Source organism: Euprymna scolopes, chromosome 5 (assembly GCF_053919585.1).
Source record: "Euprymna scolopes isolate OS-2025 chromosome 5, ASM5391958v1, whole genome shotgun sequence".
NCBI classification, from domain to species: Eukaryota; Metazoa; Mollusca; class Cephalopoda; order Sepiida; family Sepiolidae; genus Euprymna; species Euprymna scolopes.
Genome location: NC_136486.1, coordinates 75380426 through 75401112, shown reverse-complemented (window position 1 = coordinate 75401112; position 20687 = coordinate 75380426). Strand labels below are relative to the sequence as shown.

The 20687-nt window shown below is 37.3% G+C and overlaps 1 protein-coding gene across 2 annotated transcripts in view; it reads right to left on the bottom strand.

The window, feature by feature from the left end:
- Window positions 1–20687, bottom strand: part of LOC145276857 (nuclear pore complex protein Nup205-like) — a 393804-nt gene that overhangs the window by 256661 nt on the left and 116456 nt on the right. The window contains exon 1 of one of the 2 annotated variants that reach the window (XM_080128251.1): window positions 14928–15080. The exons of the other annotated variant lie outside the window; for it this stretch is intronic. Within the exon in view, the coding sequence (XP_079984377.1) occupies window positions 14928–14958 (31 nt within the window). The 5' untranslated portion in view covers window positions 14959–15080. Of the gene's footprint in view, window positions 1–14927; window positions 15081–20687 lie in introns of those variants that run through there. 2 annotated transcript variants of the gene reach the window in all.

Here is a 20687-nt window from a genome sequence, read left to right as displayed (position 1 = left end):
GCGTAAAGTCTTTTGCCGACCCAGAGGGCATTTCGTATTACCAGCCAGGTGAGTGATGCCTCGTAATTATCGAAGCAGCTCGACCCAGGCGCCCAAGGCCATATTAAGCGGCGCTCCTCCTTCGTAAAACCGAACTCCTCAATCTTTTCGTCTCGAACGGATCCCCTCACTAAGGCCCGATATAGCGCCTTGCGAGACAACAGCTGGGTGTCAGAGAGGCTTTCTTGGACCCGTAGAAGAAATCTCAAGGCCTGCCGACACTCGCGATAGAAAGGGCACTCGTTTCGGAACAACTTGTGTGCCTCTCCTCTAGCCGAATGCACACTCTCCAAAGCCGGAAAGGCTTTCTTAGTGTCTTCTATCCAGAAGACACCGTTTCCCTCACTTGGTGTACACATTCGATCCAGGTATATCAGCCTAAGAGTGTGTCTACGTATTAGCACACTAGGCATACCCAGACCGCCTTCAGACGGATGCAGGTAACAGACCTCCCGAGTAACCATGGCTTGCTTTCCGCGCCATAAGAATGCAAAAAGAGCACGCACCAGATCAACTAGTGTGGTTTCCGGGAGTGGAAGTACTGATAGACGGTAAAGGATCAGGGGGTAGATATGAGAATTGCATACCTCCGCCCGACCCTTCAAAGACAGATTTCTCAAGGCCCACAAATGAGATGCGACCTTGACCGCTTCCAATACCTCCGACCAATTTTTATCCAGCTGGAGACCGGGGCCAAACCAGACGCCGAGTAGCTTGCATGGCCCATCAGTCCAACCAAAGGGTCCCTGAAGGGGCATACCCCTCCAGGCACCGATACGTAAGCCAATAGACTTAACGTAGTTAATTATGGCCCCTGTGACCTTGGCATACCGACTTGTTTCTATGTCAACGACTCTAATCTCGGCACTGCTCGTTACAAGCACAGTCACGTCGTCAGCATAGGCGGTATACTTTACCGGGGTAGAGCCACCTGGCAAAGTAATCCCGCGAAGGACCGGATTCACCCGAAGCTGGCGCAAATATGGCTCAAGCGCCAGCACATATAACATTGGGGATAACGGACAACCTTGACGGATCGATCTTGTTAACATGAAGGGTTTCGACCTCACCCCATTCACTTCTACCATAGCACCAGGGTTGGCATACAAGAGGCAAATCCAAGAGCGAAACTGGGGACCAAACCCAGCCGAGCGAAGAACAGCCTCTAGGTAACGATGGTCTACTCTGTCGAATGCTTTGGACTGATCTAAGTTGATCAGCGCGGCTTCTGTGTCGACTTTTTCTACGATCAAGCGTATCGTGTGCAAATTGTCTTGAATCGTCCGACCCTTAACAGAACAAGTCTGTTCGGGACTTATTAGACGGTGTAAGACAATCTGCAGACGATTTGCTAAGATCTTGGCCAAAATCTTTAACTCTGTGTTTAACATCGTTAAGGGCCGGAAATTACCTATCCCATCCCCTCCATTTTTATCTTTGCGTAACAATTTAATGATCCCCCTGGTAAAGTACTGAGGTATGCACCCGTTCCTAAACCAGGAGTTAAAAAGTACGGTCAGCAAAGGGATAAAAATGGGCGACAGCCTCAAATACACCTCGTAGGGCAGACCATCTATCCCAGGGGTCCTGTCTAGCCCGACCTGTTTCAAGGCCTCAATGACTTCTTCCTCTTTTATGCTACCTTCACACCTAGCTGCTTCGGTCGCCTCCAGGCGAGAAAAGTCGGCTAAATAGGTGTCAAACTGTTCAATAGTCAGACCGGGCTCCTTGGTAAAAAGTTCCTGAAAATGAGTCCGAAAACCCTCCAAGATTCCGTCGTTTGAAGTTACGGTTCGTCCGTCCGGCAATGTGACACTGGCGATGTGTCGATCTGCAGAACGTCGAAACTCCTCCGCACGCAATGACGCGGCCATGTTTGTTGCCTCGTTTGGCGCTCTTTTTAATCTAGCCCTAACTAATACTCCCTGGTCCTCCCTGTTATCCAAGGAGTCCAGTTCAGCCTTAACTACAGTATAGCTAGCACTATCCCCCTCCTCCACCGCCCTTTCTAATCTATCTTCTAGCGCCGCTTTCGCTGCTCTAAAACTACGTTTGAGCCGGCGACTAAAATCAGCAGCGAAGGACCTAATGACTTTTTTAAGGTTGCCCCACCACTTATTCCCGATGATAGCCCCCGTCAATTCCCTCTGTATTGTTAGTAGAAGCTGTTCCCGGAAGTCCTTCACATCGAACAACGACGTGTTGAACTTCCAGTAACTAGCCATCCTAGGTTTAACACTATCTAAGTTTACTCGAACCCGGACAAGCCTGTGGTCCGAATAAACTATACTATGAAAACTTGGACAGTCTAAAAGCCCTAAGTCGACTCTATTAACTAAGAACCGATCGATGTAACTCGAAAGTTGCACCGAATCGGAGCCGCGTCTACCTGTCCAAGTCCATGCTAAATCCCCGGGTTTTTCGTTCCGAAATTTATCGACAAGATCAAACTTGTCGACAAAGTCTCGAAACGCTTTAGCATCCCGGTTCTGATTAGTATCCCTTCTGGTATTAACCCCGCGATCTAATTCGGGATCCAGGACCGCGTTCCAGTCTCCCGCTAAAACTAACCGTCGAGACGAATTCATGAAAGGCTCGATTCGCCGAAAAAAGGAAACTAGCTCAGCATGGTTATTGGGCGCATAAACCCCAATAAAACGAAATGCCACATCCTTTACGGTAACATCTAGAACGAGTAATCTTCCCTCTGGATCTGCATAAATAGGTTCACACGACGCATCAAGAGTGCGCTTAACTAGCCAAGTAACCCCCCTTGCATGGGTATCATAATGTGCTGAATAGAGCTGAAAGTCTCTAAGGAGCACACCCTGATAATCACTAGGAATGAAGTGAGTTTCCTGTATACAACAAATATCCACACCAAGGCGTTGAAGGTCGCGTGCAACTCGAAGTTTACGAGAGGCGTCCCTCAACCCTCGGACATTTAAACTAGCTAATCTTAAGGAAGCCATCTTGAGTTACTTAGGGTTGAGAAACCTAATCAAACATAGACGGTGTCAAGACACCGACAGCTGTCCCCAATGATCCCGTGGTCATCTCAGTGGTGATAGACCCATCAGGGGACAGACCGCCGATGTCTAGGGGGAAGGTTAGTTTAACTGCCCTATAAAGTGAAGGATGGAGTTTGATGGGGACCCGTCCAACACATCGTTTTCTAATTTCGATTAATTCGTTGTCGTTGAAATAGGCTGCTGGAGGATAAAGGTTGAAAGCAGAGTTTGCTTCCTCCAGCATAGTCCATAGTCCTTTGGCCTCCTCGCGTTTCCTGACAACTGTTAGTATGTGGTTTGTTTTAAAATTTTCAGGGTTAGTAATGTCTTTTTTTTGGTATGATTTGAAAGCGAGGAGGTTTCTGTAATCTTTCCTGCTATGGGACTTCATTATGGTCTCTACTTCTGCCGTGATTTTGCACACATCCTTCCCATTAAAGAAGGGTTGTTGTTTTTTTTTCCTTGATTCAGTCTCTACAGAGGGGCTTCTATGTCTTTTCTTATCTGAGGGGGGAGGAGGGGGCATGTCTGTTTTCATTGGAGAAGGGGGAGGGGTGTTCTTGGGCGTGTTGTTTGGCGAGCAGAATGGTGACGGTTTGGGGGTCTTTTTGGAGGGAGAACCTAGAGATGTCATTTTGGTGTCTCTATGGGGCAGAGAAGCTTTAGTAAGAGGGGGGGCTTTGCGAGGGATTTGCTTTTCTTTTGAGGTCGGTTTTTCAGGGAAAAGGGATTCAGGGAACTCTTTCTCCTCAGATTTTCTCCTTTTCTCATCAAGAGTTTCTTTTAGTTTCAGTAGGGTTTTGAATTTATTGCCCCCTGGGTCTTTACTTGTCCTAATTTCAATTTTCTCTTCTTTAGAGAGGGACTTAGCATAAGTCTTGGGTGGGGATTTTTTTGAAAGAGGGATGAGTGTCCAGTTGTCCTTCTTTTTGGGGGATTGTTTTTCTGAATTAAAAGTCTTTTCAAACTCCTCAGGTGTGATTTCATTTTTCTCTTCTGCTGGTGTCTGGGAATTGTCCTTAGGTTCTACATAACCTATTTTCCGTTCATTTGTAGGGATAACTTTTACGGCTGGCTTCCTTTTGGGGCATGTGTAAGTGAGATGGCCGACTTCCCCACATATCCAACATGCTGGTCTTCTGCCTGCGACCACGATTGGCAGCTTCTCTACTCCAGCCTCCAGGTAGTATGGTATACGTAGAAATGCTTCTGCATTAAGCAGAATGTCGAAAGTCCATACTCCATTATAGTGGTCCTCTTCTATTCCGGTTATGTCCCCAAACTTAAGTAAGAAAGCGGCTAGGTATTCCCCGGGGACAGCACCAGGAACTTCAAAAATGGACACTGTAGTTCTTCGCCTTCCTAAGTATTCCATTCTCAGAATGTACTCGTTGGTAATGATTTCTTTTTTTGTCATTGCTATGCATTCTTCTTCCGTCTTAAAAAGAGCTGCCCATGTGTTATATCCTTTACATTTTGTAATCCGCTCAGCTCTTAAACCTGCTGATGCAATTAATTTGGTGACAACATCTTTCGTTGATCTAATTAATTTTTTGGTTTTGCGGTCTATTACAAATAGAGAAATAGTCCTTTTAGCAAATTCTTGTAACCGCGGTTGTTCCAACTTTATACCAGTTTCTGTCGTAAATTCCACACATTTCTTTGCGTCTTCGACAAATTTAACTACGTCGATTTTTACTTTTGGTGGTTTTGTCCATCCACCTAATGCCTCATCTTCCTTCACCTCAACCGTCGGCACACAGCTGGCAGATGCCATGGCCGGCGTATAACAAGAGGAGAGAAAGATAACAGTCAAAAAAAAAAATTAAAAAAAAGAAAAAAAAAAGAATCCGGTAATTGAAAAAGTGGTGCCGGGGGAAGAAGAAGATAAGCAATAACAAATTTAACAAGGTGATAACAAAATATTAACAATATAACGTGCAGAATAACAATATACGAACCAACAATTTTGAGCGATAAAGACGTAGTCAGACAAAGGCTAAAGTTACTTCTCATGAAAGAGGAGAACTATTTATGGCACAATGGGAGATTCCATTGTGCACACATGGGCCAGTCTATTCCTTGGATTGTGATTGGCTGAATCACCTGATTGGATATGCTTGTACATAAATACAAGCCCTCAGTCCAGCTCAATCTGATGTCTGTCTTGTGCATGAGCTGGACCCTTGGTAAGTGTTGCTGCTATTATTATTATTGTTGTTGTTGTGTGTTATTGACTAACACAGTTCTTTTGATTATTCTACAATCATCAGGGTTCATATCATACAGCTAAGAATTTCTGCAATGCTTCTCTATCAGGGCACTTTTCAGAGCGATGCATCATACACTGTTAGAAGAATCACTGAGTAACTTTGAAATCAAATCTTTGTAAGTGATGTTCCACTTCATGGCATTAACAAGAAGTGTTTCATTCTGATGTGTATGTTACAGACAAACAGAATGCGTTCTCGTAGATCCAGCTAAAACACTCCACTTTGGATGCATCTCTGCAAATTTGGAAACCCCCCACCTTGACATCAGGATACTTCTATTTAAAAGCAACATACAGTTTATGCAAATTACACACTATCAAGTGTTTTGTTTGCGAACACCCTTTGCTATACTAACAATATTTTTTTTTTGCCTGGTATTTGGCGGCTGTGTTTATCATTCTCATACATTTGTATTATCACATCAACTGTCTCCGGGAAAAATCGAGTTAGGTTTTGACAAAATACTATTTGTCAGTTCTCTGCCAGTTTGAACAACATAACTTGAAGAATTTGGAGCTGCATTCACGAGATCAGAAATCAGGAGCAAGCGTCAGGATTTGGAGCTGAAACTCTCTTTAACTTCTTTCATCAGATAATGTAATCGATCCAGTTCTGCTGCTTTTTCTCTAGTGTCTGTTTCACTGGGCATTAATTCTGCAGTCAGTTCAACAACACCAACTTTATCACAATGGACATGTCACTTACAGAAAAACAGTTAATTAAACTGCAGAAGCACATGTTAAGCCACACAAGCATTATAATTGATCCTCCCCCCCAATAAAAAGAATGAAAACTTGGTCTAAAATGCATACTACATAAGACAAAAAAAATTCCTCCCCAAAAGTACTATAATGTATTTTTTTTTTTTTAGACATTTTCTTCGAATTTTAAATTGTCCGCCAATCAAAAAAAGTCTTTCCAACATTAATCCCCAGCCCCCCACCAACTTGGAGTGCTTTTCTTCTTTTTCATATAATTTTAAATGTTCCACAAGATTCGTACGCCATGTGAAAAGGAAGTTTGCTACGTGAAGGCACACTCAACTACTGTCATTTATGTACAGCACGTAACGTAAACGGAAGCTGTAAAATGGCGGAAAATAGTCCCTGGGTGCAGGGGTTAATACCATACAAACGATCAATTTGCGACGGGTTTGATTATCAGATTCATTGTCAGTAACCTCGATTACCCCTAAAAAAAACAAATTACAGTGGTTGGTGTTCTGTTGTAGCGTATCCCTATATTTACCAAAAATCTTTATTCTACTATTGTCAATTTTGATATCGTTTCATTAATATAATTTCTAATTTTTTTTTTATTTTATTTCTTTTTTTTTTTTTTACAAACAAAAGTAATTCACAAGAAATGTGGACCCTGCGTAAACAGTTTTCTTTTAATGACTGCTCCCTGACTTGCGCAAAAAGTTTTTCACTTTCTTCGTATATATCTCATAGACCTTTTTTTTCTTTTATTTTAATCATACGTGTATTTATTTATTTATAAACCAATGAAAACCTTTTGTGCATGTGCTTTCAGGAAGCATCCATTAAAAAAAACGTATACGCAGAGTCCACGTTTCTCGTGAAATGCAAAAAAAAAAATGTTTTCTAATATTGTCAATTTCAATATCGTTTCTTTTCATCATTTCTATTTATTTTTATGTTTGTCATTTTTTTATACTAATAATTATTAAATACTTAGTAATTACATTCTTTTACAATAATTTAAATTGTTAAATTCTATCCATATTTTATCGTAATAACTGGAGAGTAATTAACTTTTATAAATTTAAAATAAAAGTAAAATAGTTCACTATATATAGATGATCGAATTGTGTTACTTAAATGACTATTTAAAAAAATTTTCACATTAATCATTTTTATTAAATACTTAAATTCTTTTACAATAATTTTAATTTTTAAATTCTAAAAAAAAAAAAAAAATAGGAACAGCAGTCGTCTTACACTGGCTGAAAGAATGCCATTGATTGGATAGCTAAATTATGATGTCATTTTATAAATAAAATGGAATAATGAAATTAACAATATTAGAAAACAGAATTTTTTTTTTTAATAAATGATTTTTATAAATGCAGGGATTTTTAAAATAATTTTTTAAATGTAATTTTATAAATAGAATAATTAGAAATGATAAAAAGAAATGATATTGCAATTAACAATATTAGAAAACCGATTTAAAACAGTATTTAATAATTAATAGTATAAAAAATAATATTGTAAAAGAATTTTTAAATTTTTTTAAGTTAAGATAGAATTTAAAAATTGAAATTATTGTAAAAGAATTTAATAAGTATTTAATAATAGTATAAAAATAATTAATGTAAAAGAATTTTTAAAGAGTTAAAGTCATTTAGGTAACAATTCAATCGCTTATTTATAGTAAACCATTTTATTTGAATTAAAAAAGTTAATTAGATCTGTCATTACTATAAAATATTTATAGAATTATAACAGTTGAAATTAATGTAAAAAAATTTAATTACTAAATATTTAATAATTATTGGTATATAAAAATAATATTGTAAAATAATTTTTTTAAAGTTACTCGCATTTAAGTTACACAATTCGATTGCCCATTTATAGTGAACCACTTTTCTTTATTTTAAAAATTAAAAAAAAAAAAAAAAAAAGGAAATCTGCGCAAATATTTTCACGTATAATATGTACCAGAGAACAATATCAGTTCTAATCATCTTTGTTTGGTTGTTTGTAAAAAAAAAAGTACTTCACGGGAAACGTGGACCCTGCATAAAGTTTTCTTTGAATGGCTGCTTTTTCACTTTCTTCGTATATCTCTCATAAATGCTTTTTTTAGGCCGGCCACACAGTTCTAGTAGCCGGTCCGTGATTGGTTAATTTTGAATAAGTCAAGTAAGTTGCTTGGAGGCCTTTTCTGTATTGTGCTTTTATTTTTCAGCCTAACAGAAATTCAGCATCGGGATACTCAACACAACGGCTCTCAAGAGAGAGAGCCAAGACAATTCCTTCATGAACACCAAACAGTTGGTGAATGAAGGACACATCTCTACAAGCAGAGACAACTTATATTGTTGTATTTATCCCAATTGAGGATGACATTCAAGAACTGTTCTGCATGTTTATTTTCCAAATATTGGATCTTATCTCATTTCAACTTGAGTCCCAAGGGGCTCACATTAAGCCTAATCATAGGCGCCATCATTTACGCCGAGTTTACCATGAGCATTCATGGGTCCTTCCAAAGGAACAACGAACTAACATTCCAACAATAGGAATTCGAACTAAAGGCTCCATGCGTATGGGGTCAAATCGGGCCACCGTTTTGCAAAAGGACTATACCAGAACTAAAGAACTTTCATTGCTGTTACTTGTGAATAAAGATAAAAGGATAAAAATAGATTTTGTTTTTTCCTTAAAAAGGACAACAAATTATGTACATACAGGTACAAAACAATCATATTTGGGTTCAATGCTAGCCCCTTTGTTCTGAACTTCATTTTGAAATTCCATGCGGAAAAATATGCAAAAGATGCAGCATCGCATGCTATTTCCAACAATTTTTATGTGGATAATCTTGTCACCATCAGTTGTGATGGAGAGTCTCTATCTGTTATTTATAACAATGTTCGTAGCAGATTGTTAGAGGCAGGCTTCGATTTACGATACTGCAATTCTAACTGTTCTAAGATACAAGATAAAATGTTGGCGGATGAAACTATTTCTTCTCCCTTCCCAGCCTTTGAGAAAGTATTGGGATACCTATATGATCCTATTTGGGATACGTTCAAACTTTCTCCTACTTTAGTTGACCTGAGGTCAATATCAAACGGGGGATTCTTTCGCAAATATCAGGAGTATATGACCCTTTATCTATGCTTCTCCTCGTCACGATACAGGGGAAGATCATTGTCAGCTCGATCTGGAAAAGCAAGTTGTCGTGGAATGAGCGGATACCCGAAGAGCTCAATAAGCTATGGCAACCCCATGTCAAGGATTTAAATGATTTGGGGAAGTTTGAATTTCCCAGGCGTGTATTGTCAGAAAATCAGTCTGTCGAATTCATTTGTTTCTGTGACGTGTTGAAAAACGCGTACGGATTCACTCTGTATGTGAAACAGGGAGCGAATTGTTTTCTGTTATTCGCAAAGGCCAGAGTGGCCCCAATTAAAGGGAAGTCACTTCCCACTTTGGAACTATTGGCTATGTTTTTAGCCCTTAAGGTAGCCCCTCAGGTTTTGGGTGTTCTGGAGCCCCTTAACATTGATAATTTTTTCCTGATGTCTGATTCCCAGGTTACTCTCTCATGGGTGCTGAACGGTAAAGGATCCAAGAAAAATATATTCATTGAAAACAGGATCGCCGAGATCAAAACATTTTCAGAAGATATTAATATTAAATTTGGCATTCTACCAAAATTAAAATATGTTTCTTCGTCGGAAAATCCGACAGATCTTTTAACTAGAGGTATCAATACTTCTAAATTTTCTCAGTTATTCAATTTCTGGATGTATGGCCTGGAATGGCTCAATAGAAATAGCATTGATTGGCCAATCTAAACGAAACTAATAAAAAAAATTGTATCATGTTTGTACTCTCAGGAGACACGTCCTTCTGAAAATCCTTTCCCGTTGGATATTACAAGGTATTCCAGCTTATCTAAGGCAATCAGCGTCTTAGAAAAAGTATTGAAATTTTATGATTTGTTTCATCACCATAGTGCTGACAATTTTAATAGGGCCAAATTATTGCTATTTGCTAACATGCAAATGGAGGACTTCTCTCATGAACTAGGGTACTTGAAACAACCTTCCGGTAAAGTGCCTCCCCCTAGAGTAACTGCCTTAGGGTCATTCCTTGATAAAGATGGGTTAATTAGAACCAGGTAGGATACAGAATTCTGATATTCTGCCCTTCTACGTCAAGTTTCCCCTTTTGTTGGGAAAAAATCATTATTTAACAAAACTGGCGATTAAGGAAGCTCATCTTAACTGTTGCCACATGGGGGTTAATTCAACCCTTAGTAAGTTAAGGCTGTCTGGGGTTTGGATCCCTCAGGGGAAACAAGCCGTAAAAGCCTTCATGCGTACTTGCACTGTATGTAAAAAGATGAATGCTCTGCTTTGTAAGGCACCTGTAGGGTTACTATTGCCTGCTGATAGGATGAACTTTGTTTGCCCATTTAAACAAATCGGTGTGGATTTCACCGATCAATTTTCTATAAAAGTTAGAGGGGTAGAAGTTAAAATGTACATATTACTCTTTACATGCATGTGTTTGCATGCAATTCACTTGGAATTATTGCCGGACATGAGCACCCGCTCTTTCATCGTTAGGTTTACCAATTTATTTGGTATCTCTACGCATGTATATTCCGATAACGCAAAAACTTTTGTTGCATCCGGAATATTGTTGTCAAACGTGCTCGAATCGGACAAGCTGAGGAACAATTTAAATCTATTCACATCGTCACTCAAACAATTCCCCTTTATTTTGCCTGGCAAGGGGGAGCCTGGGAGAGACTAATTAAAACTGTCAGGCAATGCTTGAGGAAACTATTCGGTAGAAGAATGTTGGATTATTTTGAATTTCTGACTGCACTTTCTGATGTGCAAAAGGCAACAAATGACAGACCCCTCACTTATATTACTTCTGCCGACAGATACTTTAGTATTTTAACTCCAAATCATTTTCTTCAAATAGGCCATCTACCTTGTTTGCTTATTAATAATTATGATTTTGAGATAAGTCCTGCCCCCCTAAATAGGACTGCCTTGTTACATTCCCTCAAAATGAATAAATTTGTTGAAAAATTCAATCGTATCTGGCACAATGATTACCTCTTGTTATTAAGAAGTCGATGCCAAATGGGAGCAATTGTTCCCCCAAGTTTATCTGTTGGAGAGATAGTACTTATTAAGACTCCCAACAAAACCAGACAATTTTGGAATCTTGATAAAACAATTAAATTTATTATTGGAAGCGACAATAATGTTCATTCTGCGGTTGTCGGTTGTTCTTAAGGATGGGTGCGAACAGGTTCATTCCTTAAAAAATTGGAAATTAAGGGTAATGATGATATTGCATCAACTGAGTTTATAGAAGAAGGAGGTCCCTTTTTCTGTCCAACTTGTTCTGTTCCTAATGATGGAACATCACCAATGGTGTGCTGCGATTCCTGTGACAGCTGGTACCATTTCAGCTGCGTGGGAGTTAATCAGCAAGATACCTTAGGGGAGTGGCTTTGTTCTAATTGTAAGGATGAAGCTCCTCAGATCAATCCATATAGTGGAAATTAGCCAATGTCTGGATGCATGAGAATTTGAAGTTTAAACTGAAAATTGACAGCAGACAGTGGCACACATATTAATATTAAGAAAGTTTAACTGAATTAAAGTTGTAATTATTGAATCTGTGGGGTATATGGTTAGAAAGAAGAAAAAAAATGTACTGGGCGTATCTGCATCGCTTTTGGGGAAAGAAGGAAAGGATGGCTAGCTCATTTATATACACAAAGGGCATCTTGGGAAGGCAGGGCATGATAGGAGAAGATATTTTTTTTCCTGTCTCTTCTTTTTTTTTTCTAGATAGGACATAAAAGCTGGGAAGATTATTCACTGGGGGTGGTTCGAACGTACGGTTAATTCGCGTGTCAGTGGGAAGAAAGAAAGACGGATTTTCTACGAACGTCGAAACTGGAAGAGAAAAAGGATTGTCATTTTTTTTGTGTGTGCCGTGAGCGTTGCAAGCTGAAGAAGAAAAACCTCTTTTTTTGTTGCATGAACATTTAACAGTATTCGGCAGTTAAAAGGAAAACTTTAATTTCAATATTAGAGAATCTCAATCTGAATTGTCAACAGATCAACATATTAAAGTTAAAAATTTTAACTGAATTAAAACATAGAAATTATAAATTTGTCTGAGTTAACACTTATGTTTATTAACTTGCTATTTGTCATTTATCCGACCATTTTACAATTTAACTTGTATTGGAAAAAAGTAATGATTATCCATTACTTCTTCCTCTCCTCCTTGGCAGTGTGTGAGAAATTCCATATGCAACCGTCATCTTTCTTTTAGGTTGGCCACACAGTTCTAGTAGCCGGTCCGTGATTGGTTAATTTTGAATAAGTATAATAAGTTGCTTGGAGGCCTTTTCTGTATTGTGCTTTTATTTTTCAGCCTAACAGAAATTCGGCATCAGGATAGACTCAACACAGCAGCTCTCAAGAGAGAGAGCCAAGACAATTCCTTCATGAACACCAAACAGTTGGTGAATGAAGGACACATCTCTACAAGCAGAGACTACTTATATTGTTGTATTTATCCCAATTGAGGATGACATTCAGGAACTGTTCTGCATGTTTATTTTCCAAATATTGGATCTTATTTCATTTCCTCTTGAGTCACCATTCAAAATAAAAAAGCAAAGGAATTCCAACAATAGGAATTCGAACTAAAGGCTCCATGCGTATGGGGTCAAATCGGGCCACCGTTTTGCAAAAGGACTATACCAGAACAAAAGAACTTTCATTGCTGTTACTTGTGAATAAATTTTGAGTTTGAAAAGTATGGCTTTTGTATTTGTGGAATTCATTTGCTTCTGCTGGGAGGAAATTGAGATGTAAAGACAAACTTTTTTTTTTTTTTTTTTTTTAATCATGTGTATTTATTTATTTATTTATAAACAAATGAAAATCTTTTGTGCATCCGCTTTCAGGGAGCATCCATTAAAAAAACAAAAAAAACGTATATGCAGACTCTGAGACTCCACATTTCCTGTGAAATACAAAAAAAAATGTTTTTTAATATTGTTAATTGCAATATCATTTCTTTTTATCATTTCTAATTATTCTATTTATAAAATTACATTTAAAAAAATTGTTTTAAAAATCCCTGCATTCATTATTCCATTTTATTTATAAAATGACGTCATAATTTCGTTATCCAATCAATGGCATTCTTTCAACCGGTGTAAGACGACTACTGTTCCTTTTTTTTTCTTCCTATTTTAGTTTCCTTAAACAATTTTTTTTTTTTTAATCCAATATGACCGCCTTCAACGCGCTCTCATAAAACCGTGTTTTTCCGCTGTAAAAAAAAAAACTTGATGAAATTAAGTGAATTTTTTTTTTTTCGGAGAACTTCGTTCTATAACGGATACATACAATTTAAACTTTGTTCGATATTTTCATTTTTTAATGTCTTGACTAAACTGTACAAGTACCAAAAAAGGTCCCCCAATTTGTTGTACTTTTCTTTAATTGTAAGTCATTAAAAAATGTCAGTCTGTAATTTTTTAATTGATACGCCATGTGAGAAGGCAGTTTGCTCGGTGAAGCAAGCCGTCGTTTTATGCTGCAGCGCAGCGCACGTAGCGTAAACGGAAGCTGCAAAATGGTGGAAAGTAGTTCGTGGGTTCAGGGGTTAATACCATACAAACAGTAAATTGCCCCAAGTTTGACTATCAGATTCGTTGTCAGCGACCTCAATTACCTATAAAAACAAATTAGAGTGGTCGGTGTTCTGTTGTAGCGTATCTGGATATTTACCAAAAAACAATCCGTCAAACAAAAAGAAAACAAGTCAAAATAAAAAAGCAAGGCACTTATTGATCCGTGCTGAAAAACATATTATAAAACTTTAATTAAACTCGATTAAAAAAAAAAAAAAATAGCACCAAAAGCAATAATACATTAAAAAAAAAAAAGCTAAGCGTTCCCTAAGTCGAACTGCGTACATTGTACAATATCGGAGCTGATGCGTATTTCGCTAGAGGGTAGAGCAGAGTACTCGTGTACCATAATACAAACCAGGTCAATTTTTACGACGTTCCCCCAGTATTATAAGCACCAAAACCTACCATGTTAAGAACGGCTTTCGGAATACCCCCCACTTCCATGTTAAGAACGGCTTTCGAGGTTAGGGGCGGTGTTTATTCCGAAAGCCGTTCTTAACATGGGGAGGTTGGGGTGCTTATAATACGCTGGGGGAGTGGGGACTGCGGCACGTCGTAAAAACTGACCGAAGTAATTAATATCTAGTTTAATTTTTTATTTCTTACTTCGGCCATAGTTTAAAATACTGATTTTACCCTCTTTATTTTAACGACAGGTGCCCGAAAAACAAAATAGCGTCTCTATTTTCGGTGATACACTGTAGAAGTACCGCTGGAAGTTTAGTATCAAGCTATTATCTTTCAATACATTTAATTATATGAAATAAGAATACTAGATGATGAGGTTCAATTACATTCAAGGGATAAAAAAAAGTTCTAAACTAAAATTGGAAACAATACGTTTAAGAGATCGAATTTAACTTCATCTATATTAATGTTCTTATTAGGATCGTCAATGAATACAATTAAAATAAAACAATTATACTTGAAAGACTACAAATGCTAATATACACTTTATTCGTACAAATATTTATTTAAAAAAAAAACACGTGTTATTGAAAGACTCAAAGTTGATACAATGATATAAAGTTACGAAAATTGCGTAAACATAGTTCTTTAATAACTAATTAAATCCCAAATAAAATAACATGCGAGTGAAAATTCTAAAAATGTTTCAATACATAAATATACATTCATATAATTACAATACCTGAATTTACCGCCATATCAACGGCCGCCATGATTACAGAAAAACACAGGAAGTAAATGATTTGTCTGCCTTCACTTTTCTCTGTAAGATACAGTATGGCTAACTGAGCTTTTCAAAACCCGCTAGATCAGCAGAAAAAAATCTCCAGATAATCGCTAGATTTGTAACTTTTCATCGGTGTTGCTATCTGAAATTTTCCAAAACCGCTAATTCAAAACAAAAAAATCTCCAAAAAAGAAAAACACTACATTTTTATTTCCTACCCTACATAAAAATATAAATCTCTGGTTGTGTGTGTGTGTGTGTGTGTGTGTGTGTGTGTGTGTAAGCAGGGTTGCCAATTTAGCGGGTTTCCCGCTTTATCTGGAGAGTTCGTTTGGAATCTAGCGGATAAATTTTGGATCTAGCGGCTAGCGTTTTTTTTTTTCTCTAAAATCTCTGGAGATTTCGTTTTGAAGAAATTCAAACCGATAAAAAAGACGCAAACAAACATCAATTAGTTTATAAGATATACACATTTAGCGGCCAGGCTAAAAAAAAAAAAGTTCAGTGTTTTAATATTCAACTGTAAATTTTGCCAAGTAGGTGTAAACTGAACACTTCAAAATAGGGTGCTCGGTAAAAATGGCACTGGTAGAAATGGCACCGGTAAAAATTGCACCGGTAAAAATGGCACAAGTGAATAACTAGGTAAAAATGGCACCAGAAGGTGCTACTGAAGCTATGGGGTCCCAAATTCTAACCTCATTTTGGGTTTTGTAAAAGTTCCTATTTTCTTGCCGTCAACGAGGGCAGAGTTAGACACAAGGTCGATTTTTAATATCCAGCCCCCCCCCAAAAAAGGGGCAGTTTTCATCGGAACAAAAGATTACAATTACAGTTTAGAAGCATTGTTTATCTAAAGGTTCTTATTTAATTGCACCCCGCAAGGGCAAAGTTAGACACAATGTTGGTTTTTAATCTGGTGACTATCTAGCTCCCCAAAATGGGGTACTTAGGACTAATGAATCGCAACTTATCAAGGATAAAACACACTCGAGGATAAGGGTTAATGTGGAAGTTTTCAATTACACTAAACAAAATGCATCTTTTCTGAACAAGTTGTAGTTGTATTTTTGGGTTCTTTTTTCATAATGAATCACTAGTTATCAAGGATAAAACACACACGGGGATAAGTTTTTTTCCCCTAAAACAAAACAAAATAAAAATGATCCAGAAAAGATGCACTTTCTTTAGTGTAATTAAAAGCTCCCTGGTTAACACTTATCCTCGACTGGCTTTTATCTTTGATAAAAGAAAAAATTAATTTTGGTGCACTCTAAATTTATTTTATCATTGAATGCATTTTATCGTTGATAAGTTGGGCTTTGCCATTTTTTCTTATTTATCCAAAACTGCTATTATTAAATAAATATTGAACTCTGGAATGTTTCTGTTGAACTCGAGAATCTGCACAAAATTTCTGTCGGAGGTTGCATCGACTAATACGTTAACAAAGTGTAGTATCACTTCTGATGCTACACTCCACCTATTATCTCCCCGTTCAATGAAGAATTAATAAATCCTTTCAGACTGAGACAATTTTAATTTTTGTTCTGATCCAGAGTTCCTCTTGTAGGAGAGCTGGATATTGCCCACATAAAAAAACGACCTTGTGTCTAACTTTGCCCTCTTGAGGAAGCAAGTAAATAGGAATACTCAAGATGAGAATAGTAGTCCAAAGCTGGAATGGGAACAGTAACACAAAATTCTCAAAGCTAAACTGTATCAATGTTGTTAATTACCAAAAATAGTTTTATTGCCTTATTAACAAATTCAACAGACACATAAACTAAAGTGAAAGATAACAGGTGTTGTCGCATATACGTGCGAAAAGGTTTTATGACCAATTCATCTCACAGTTTCATGCTCATTGAGTATGAAACCGTTCTGGGGACATTTCTGGGGTCAATCGGTCACTGAGTATATTTCTGACATAAAATTATAAACTGATTCCAATATAAATAACAGCTTACTGACCAAATATGACAGAGTTCAGTTTTGACTCACTGAAGTTGTGTAGGGAGACTAGGATATATAAATACCCCAATCCCGTTACAAGAGAATAATGAAACAAATGAGGAATTGAAGGAAACCAAGACTCAATTACTGGAGAAGGTAAACGTGGTTTATTTGCTATTGAAAGAAATGAATGTTTTAGTTATATGTCCGAGCGTATGTAACCAATGCTCATTGCAGGACTGGTGTTGTAGCAAAAAAAAGAGATGTGTTTTCACCTCAAGTTCGGGTTACTATTGCTTGTTCCCGCGAGGGAAGAGAAATAAATGTTGTAGGAAAATTGAGAATGGTAGTCCAGCTTGTGTATGCATTGATCAGGAGTGACTTTTGTAGGGTATTATAATTAAACAAAGCGTACTTATCTTTTCAGACGACGGGGGGGGGGGGTAAGTGGCGGCCAGTCGTGCTACTTCGGTGATATGTGTCAGGCTTTTAACTGGAGAGCGACGACTACATTTAGCGCGGCGTTTTTGCCTCCTGTGTTTTTCTTCTTCTTTTTTTGTAGGTCCGGTGGAAGAATGTCCGTGCGTTCACTGACACAGCTGGGCGAATCTCTTTCCTTCTTTTTTTCTTCTTTCTGGTCCCCTCTTTTTATAGTCGTAAACCGGATCTCAGCGGCTGTCATATTTTAGGCCTTTATTTTCGGCGGGGAGCTCTGCCATTGGTTCATAATTCTTTTTATGGTTTCTTATTTTTCTTTTTCCAAACGGAAGCGATGCGTGGAGCCATGTGCAAACGAAGATTTTTTATTTTGTCTCTTATGCTGGAGACGTTAGCATCCGGTTGGCATGTTCCCACAGTTGCCAGCACCACTACTTAAAGTGAACTACAAGAAGAAACAACATCAGCCCCAAAAGAAACTAGGAAGAACTATCATAAATCTATCATGGAAATTATAAGGACGAACAAAGGAAAAGAGAAAATTTGCTTCCAAGGGTATGTATGTATACCAAACAGGTTGCACGTTCAACTATTATCAGATGGAGATGTGTAAAAAGAACATCTTTTTGTAAAGGTACCTTGACCACAAGCTGTGAGATGACTAATCCTGTACCAGCTAATGACCACAACAACGCTCCTAGTTATGCAGAAGAAAATGCATCGACAAAATGAAGAGTAGAGCATCAGAAACAGAAGATAAACCTAGCCAGATTTATAGCAACAACCTGGATTACTTACCGGTCGATGCAAAAGCACTACTTCCAAGTGAGGATGGTATAAAAAGAACTTTACGTAACCAAAGAGCAAAACTAGGCACCGCCAAAAATGGCCGCAAAATTAAGTTATTGTTGTTTTTTAAAACGAAATTACATTTATTAAAATCCATTATTTCTGAGTAACTTTTTTTTTTTCCAGAAAGATAAAACCCTGAATTTTATCATATAGAAAACAGAATAATGTAAAACTTTTTCTACTATTTTTAATTAAATTTTAAATGTTAAATTTTCCCAAAAAGTTAACAATTGACATTTTTTGCCTTGCACAAAAAACGTACATAAATATTTAAAAAAAAAGGTTTTTGAAATAATTAATTTATTTATTTATTTATTGTCTAACTAAGATGTAGGATGATTTTCTAAGAGAATATGCAAAAATATTATAATATAAGTACCTGAATTTCAAATAATTCCACTTATTCATATAGGTAACCAGATATTTCGCGTCGATCTAGAGTCTAGATCGACACTGTTTACGTTTGCGTTTGATAAGAAGAACACTATGGAAGACCAAACAGGCCAAAAAACTTATTTTTCAGTGACGAAAATTTCAATGTATTATTAAGCTGAGGCTGGCCAGTACCAGATGGGTGACCATTTGTATGAGTTTGGTTTTTAATGTGTATGTGTGTGGGGGCCAGGCTCCCTAAAATGGGGGGGGGGCAATTTAAAGCAGAATAAAAAAAAATTATTTCAACGCGTTTGGTCCACCGTAGTTGAAAGGCGGCAAACGTTTTCAAACGGGATCGAAAAAAATGATGCTATTTTTAACACAAAGGGCACAATATTTATCGAATTTTTTTTTTTTTGTATTGATTATTCAAAGCGTGCCCTATTTAATAGTGGTCATGCATTATTCGGCTCGCTAAAAAAAAATTGTTAATTTATTTATCAAAAATTTTAAAATGGCTTTTTTCGTATAAATATTAAAAAAAAATTTGTTTTGTTTTGCTTAAATTAATTATTTTACTTAACATATTCACCGAATTTCACACTTCAAAACTCAAAAGTGGGATAATTAAACACAATCAAAGTTCTGATATTCAGACGTCAAAATAAGGTATGCAAACAATTTTTTTTTTTTTTTAATCTATAATTCTGTCCCTTACAACAACACAATATCTTGTGTTCAGTTTCAGATGATTATTGTAAGCATATTTGTTCCCACTTCAAAACAAGGGGGGGGGGTTGTAAGCAAAAAAATATATATATATAAATATCGTTTATGAAAAATAAGTACACTGTTATAAAGTTCATTCTTCTCCTAATAATCGCTGAAAATTTCGTATTGATCGGATAATTACCTGATTTTTGGTAGATTTTTAAAAAGACGGTCCGTCAAAAAGTACTTACCTGCCCCCCCAGTTTTGGCGGTGCCTAAGCAAAACGGTATCCACAAATTCCAGACACAGTGGAAGATCTGCATCTTACTGGAGAGTGGACAACTACTTCTGCTCCTGAGCCCAAACCATTTTTGTTCTTTGACAGTGGTCCAAACACTGCCAACCGCATCATAGCATTTGGTTCTGATGAATCATTACAGTTACTTGCTTCTGCTGATACATGGCTGATGGATGGCAACTATACAATGGCGCCACGTGGATTTCTGCAGCTTTATGTAATACAAACTCCAATTGGGAACACTGCAGTTTCTACAGTTTTTGCTTGTCTGCAGAATAAGACCCAAGAAACATATGAAACACTGCTACAAGCAATTATAGATCGCTGTCATAATATTAATATTTTTCCTGATCCATCAACAATAATTGTAGACTTTGAACAGGCGACAATCCAAGCCATCAACAATTTATTAGGACCAGAAACACGCACACAAGGATGTTTCTACCATTTGACTCCGAGTACTTGGAGAAAAATACAGGAACTTGGCCTCACCAAGCATTACAAACAGAGTGAAAACTTTCGTCAATTTTGTGGACAGATTGACTCATTGGCATTTGTGCCCGTGGAAGATGTTCCAGCGGGAATGCAATTGCTCAAGACAAAATGCCCTGATGAAGCAGTTCCTTTACTGCTGCATTTTGACCAAACCTATGTTTCTGGTACATATATTCCACGGGGAAGACAAAACAACCAGTCAGGACTTTCAGTAGTAAACCTTCAGCGTATCCCGCCCAAATTTCCACCAGAACTTTGGAATGTACATCAAGCAGCAATTAATAATTGTTCGCGAACCAACAACTTGTGTGAAGGGTTGAATAATAAATTTTATCATCTTGTTGGTCATCGGCATCCATCTATCTGGAAACTGATAAAAATGATCCAAAAAGAAGAGGCTGTTGAGAGTATAGTAATAGCAAGAAACGCAATTGGTGAGCCACCAAAATAGAAAACGGGTTTGTATTACTGTACACATAGATTCGAAAAAGTTGTTAAAAAAATATATATATAACAAATAAATGTTATCAAAGGCAAGATACATTACTTTTCTACCAAACTGGATATAATTTTTGTGTTTTTATTCAAT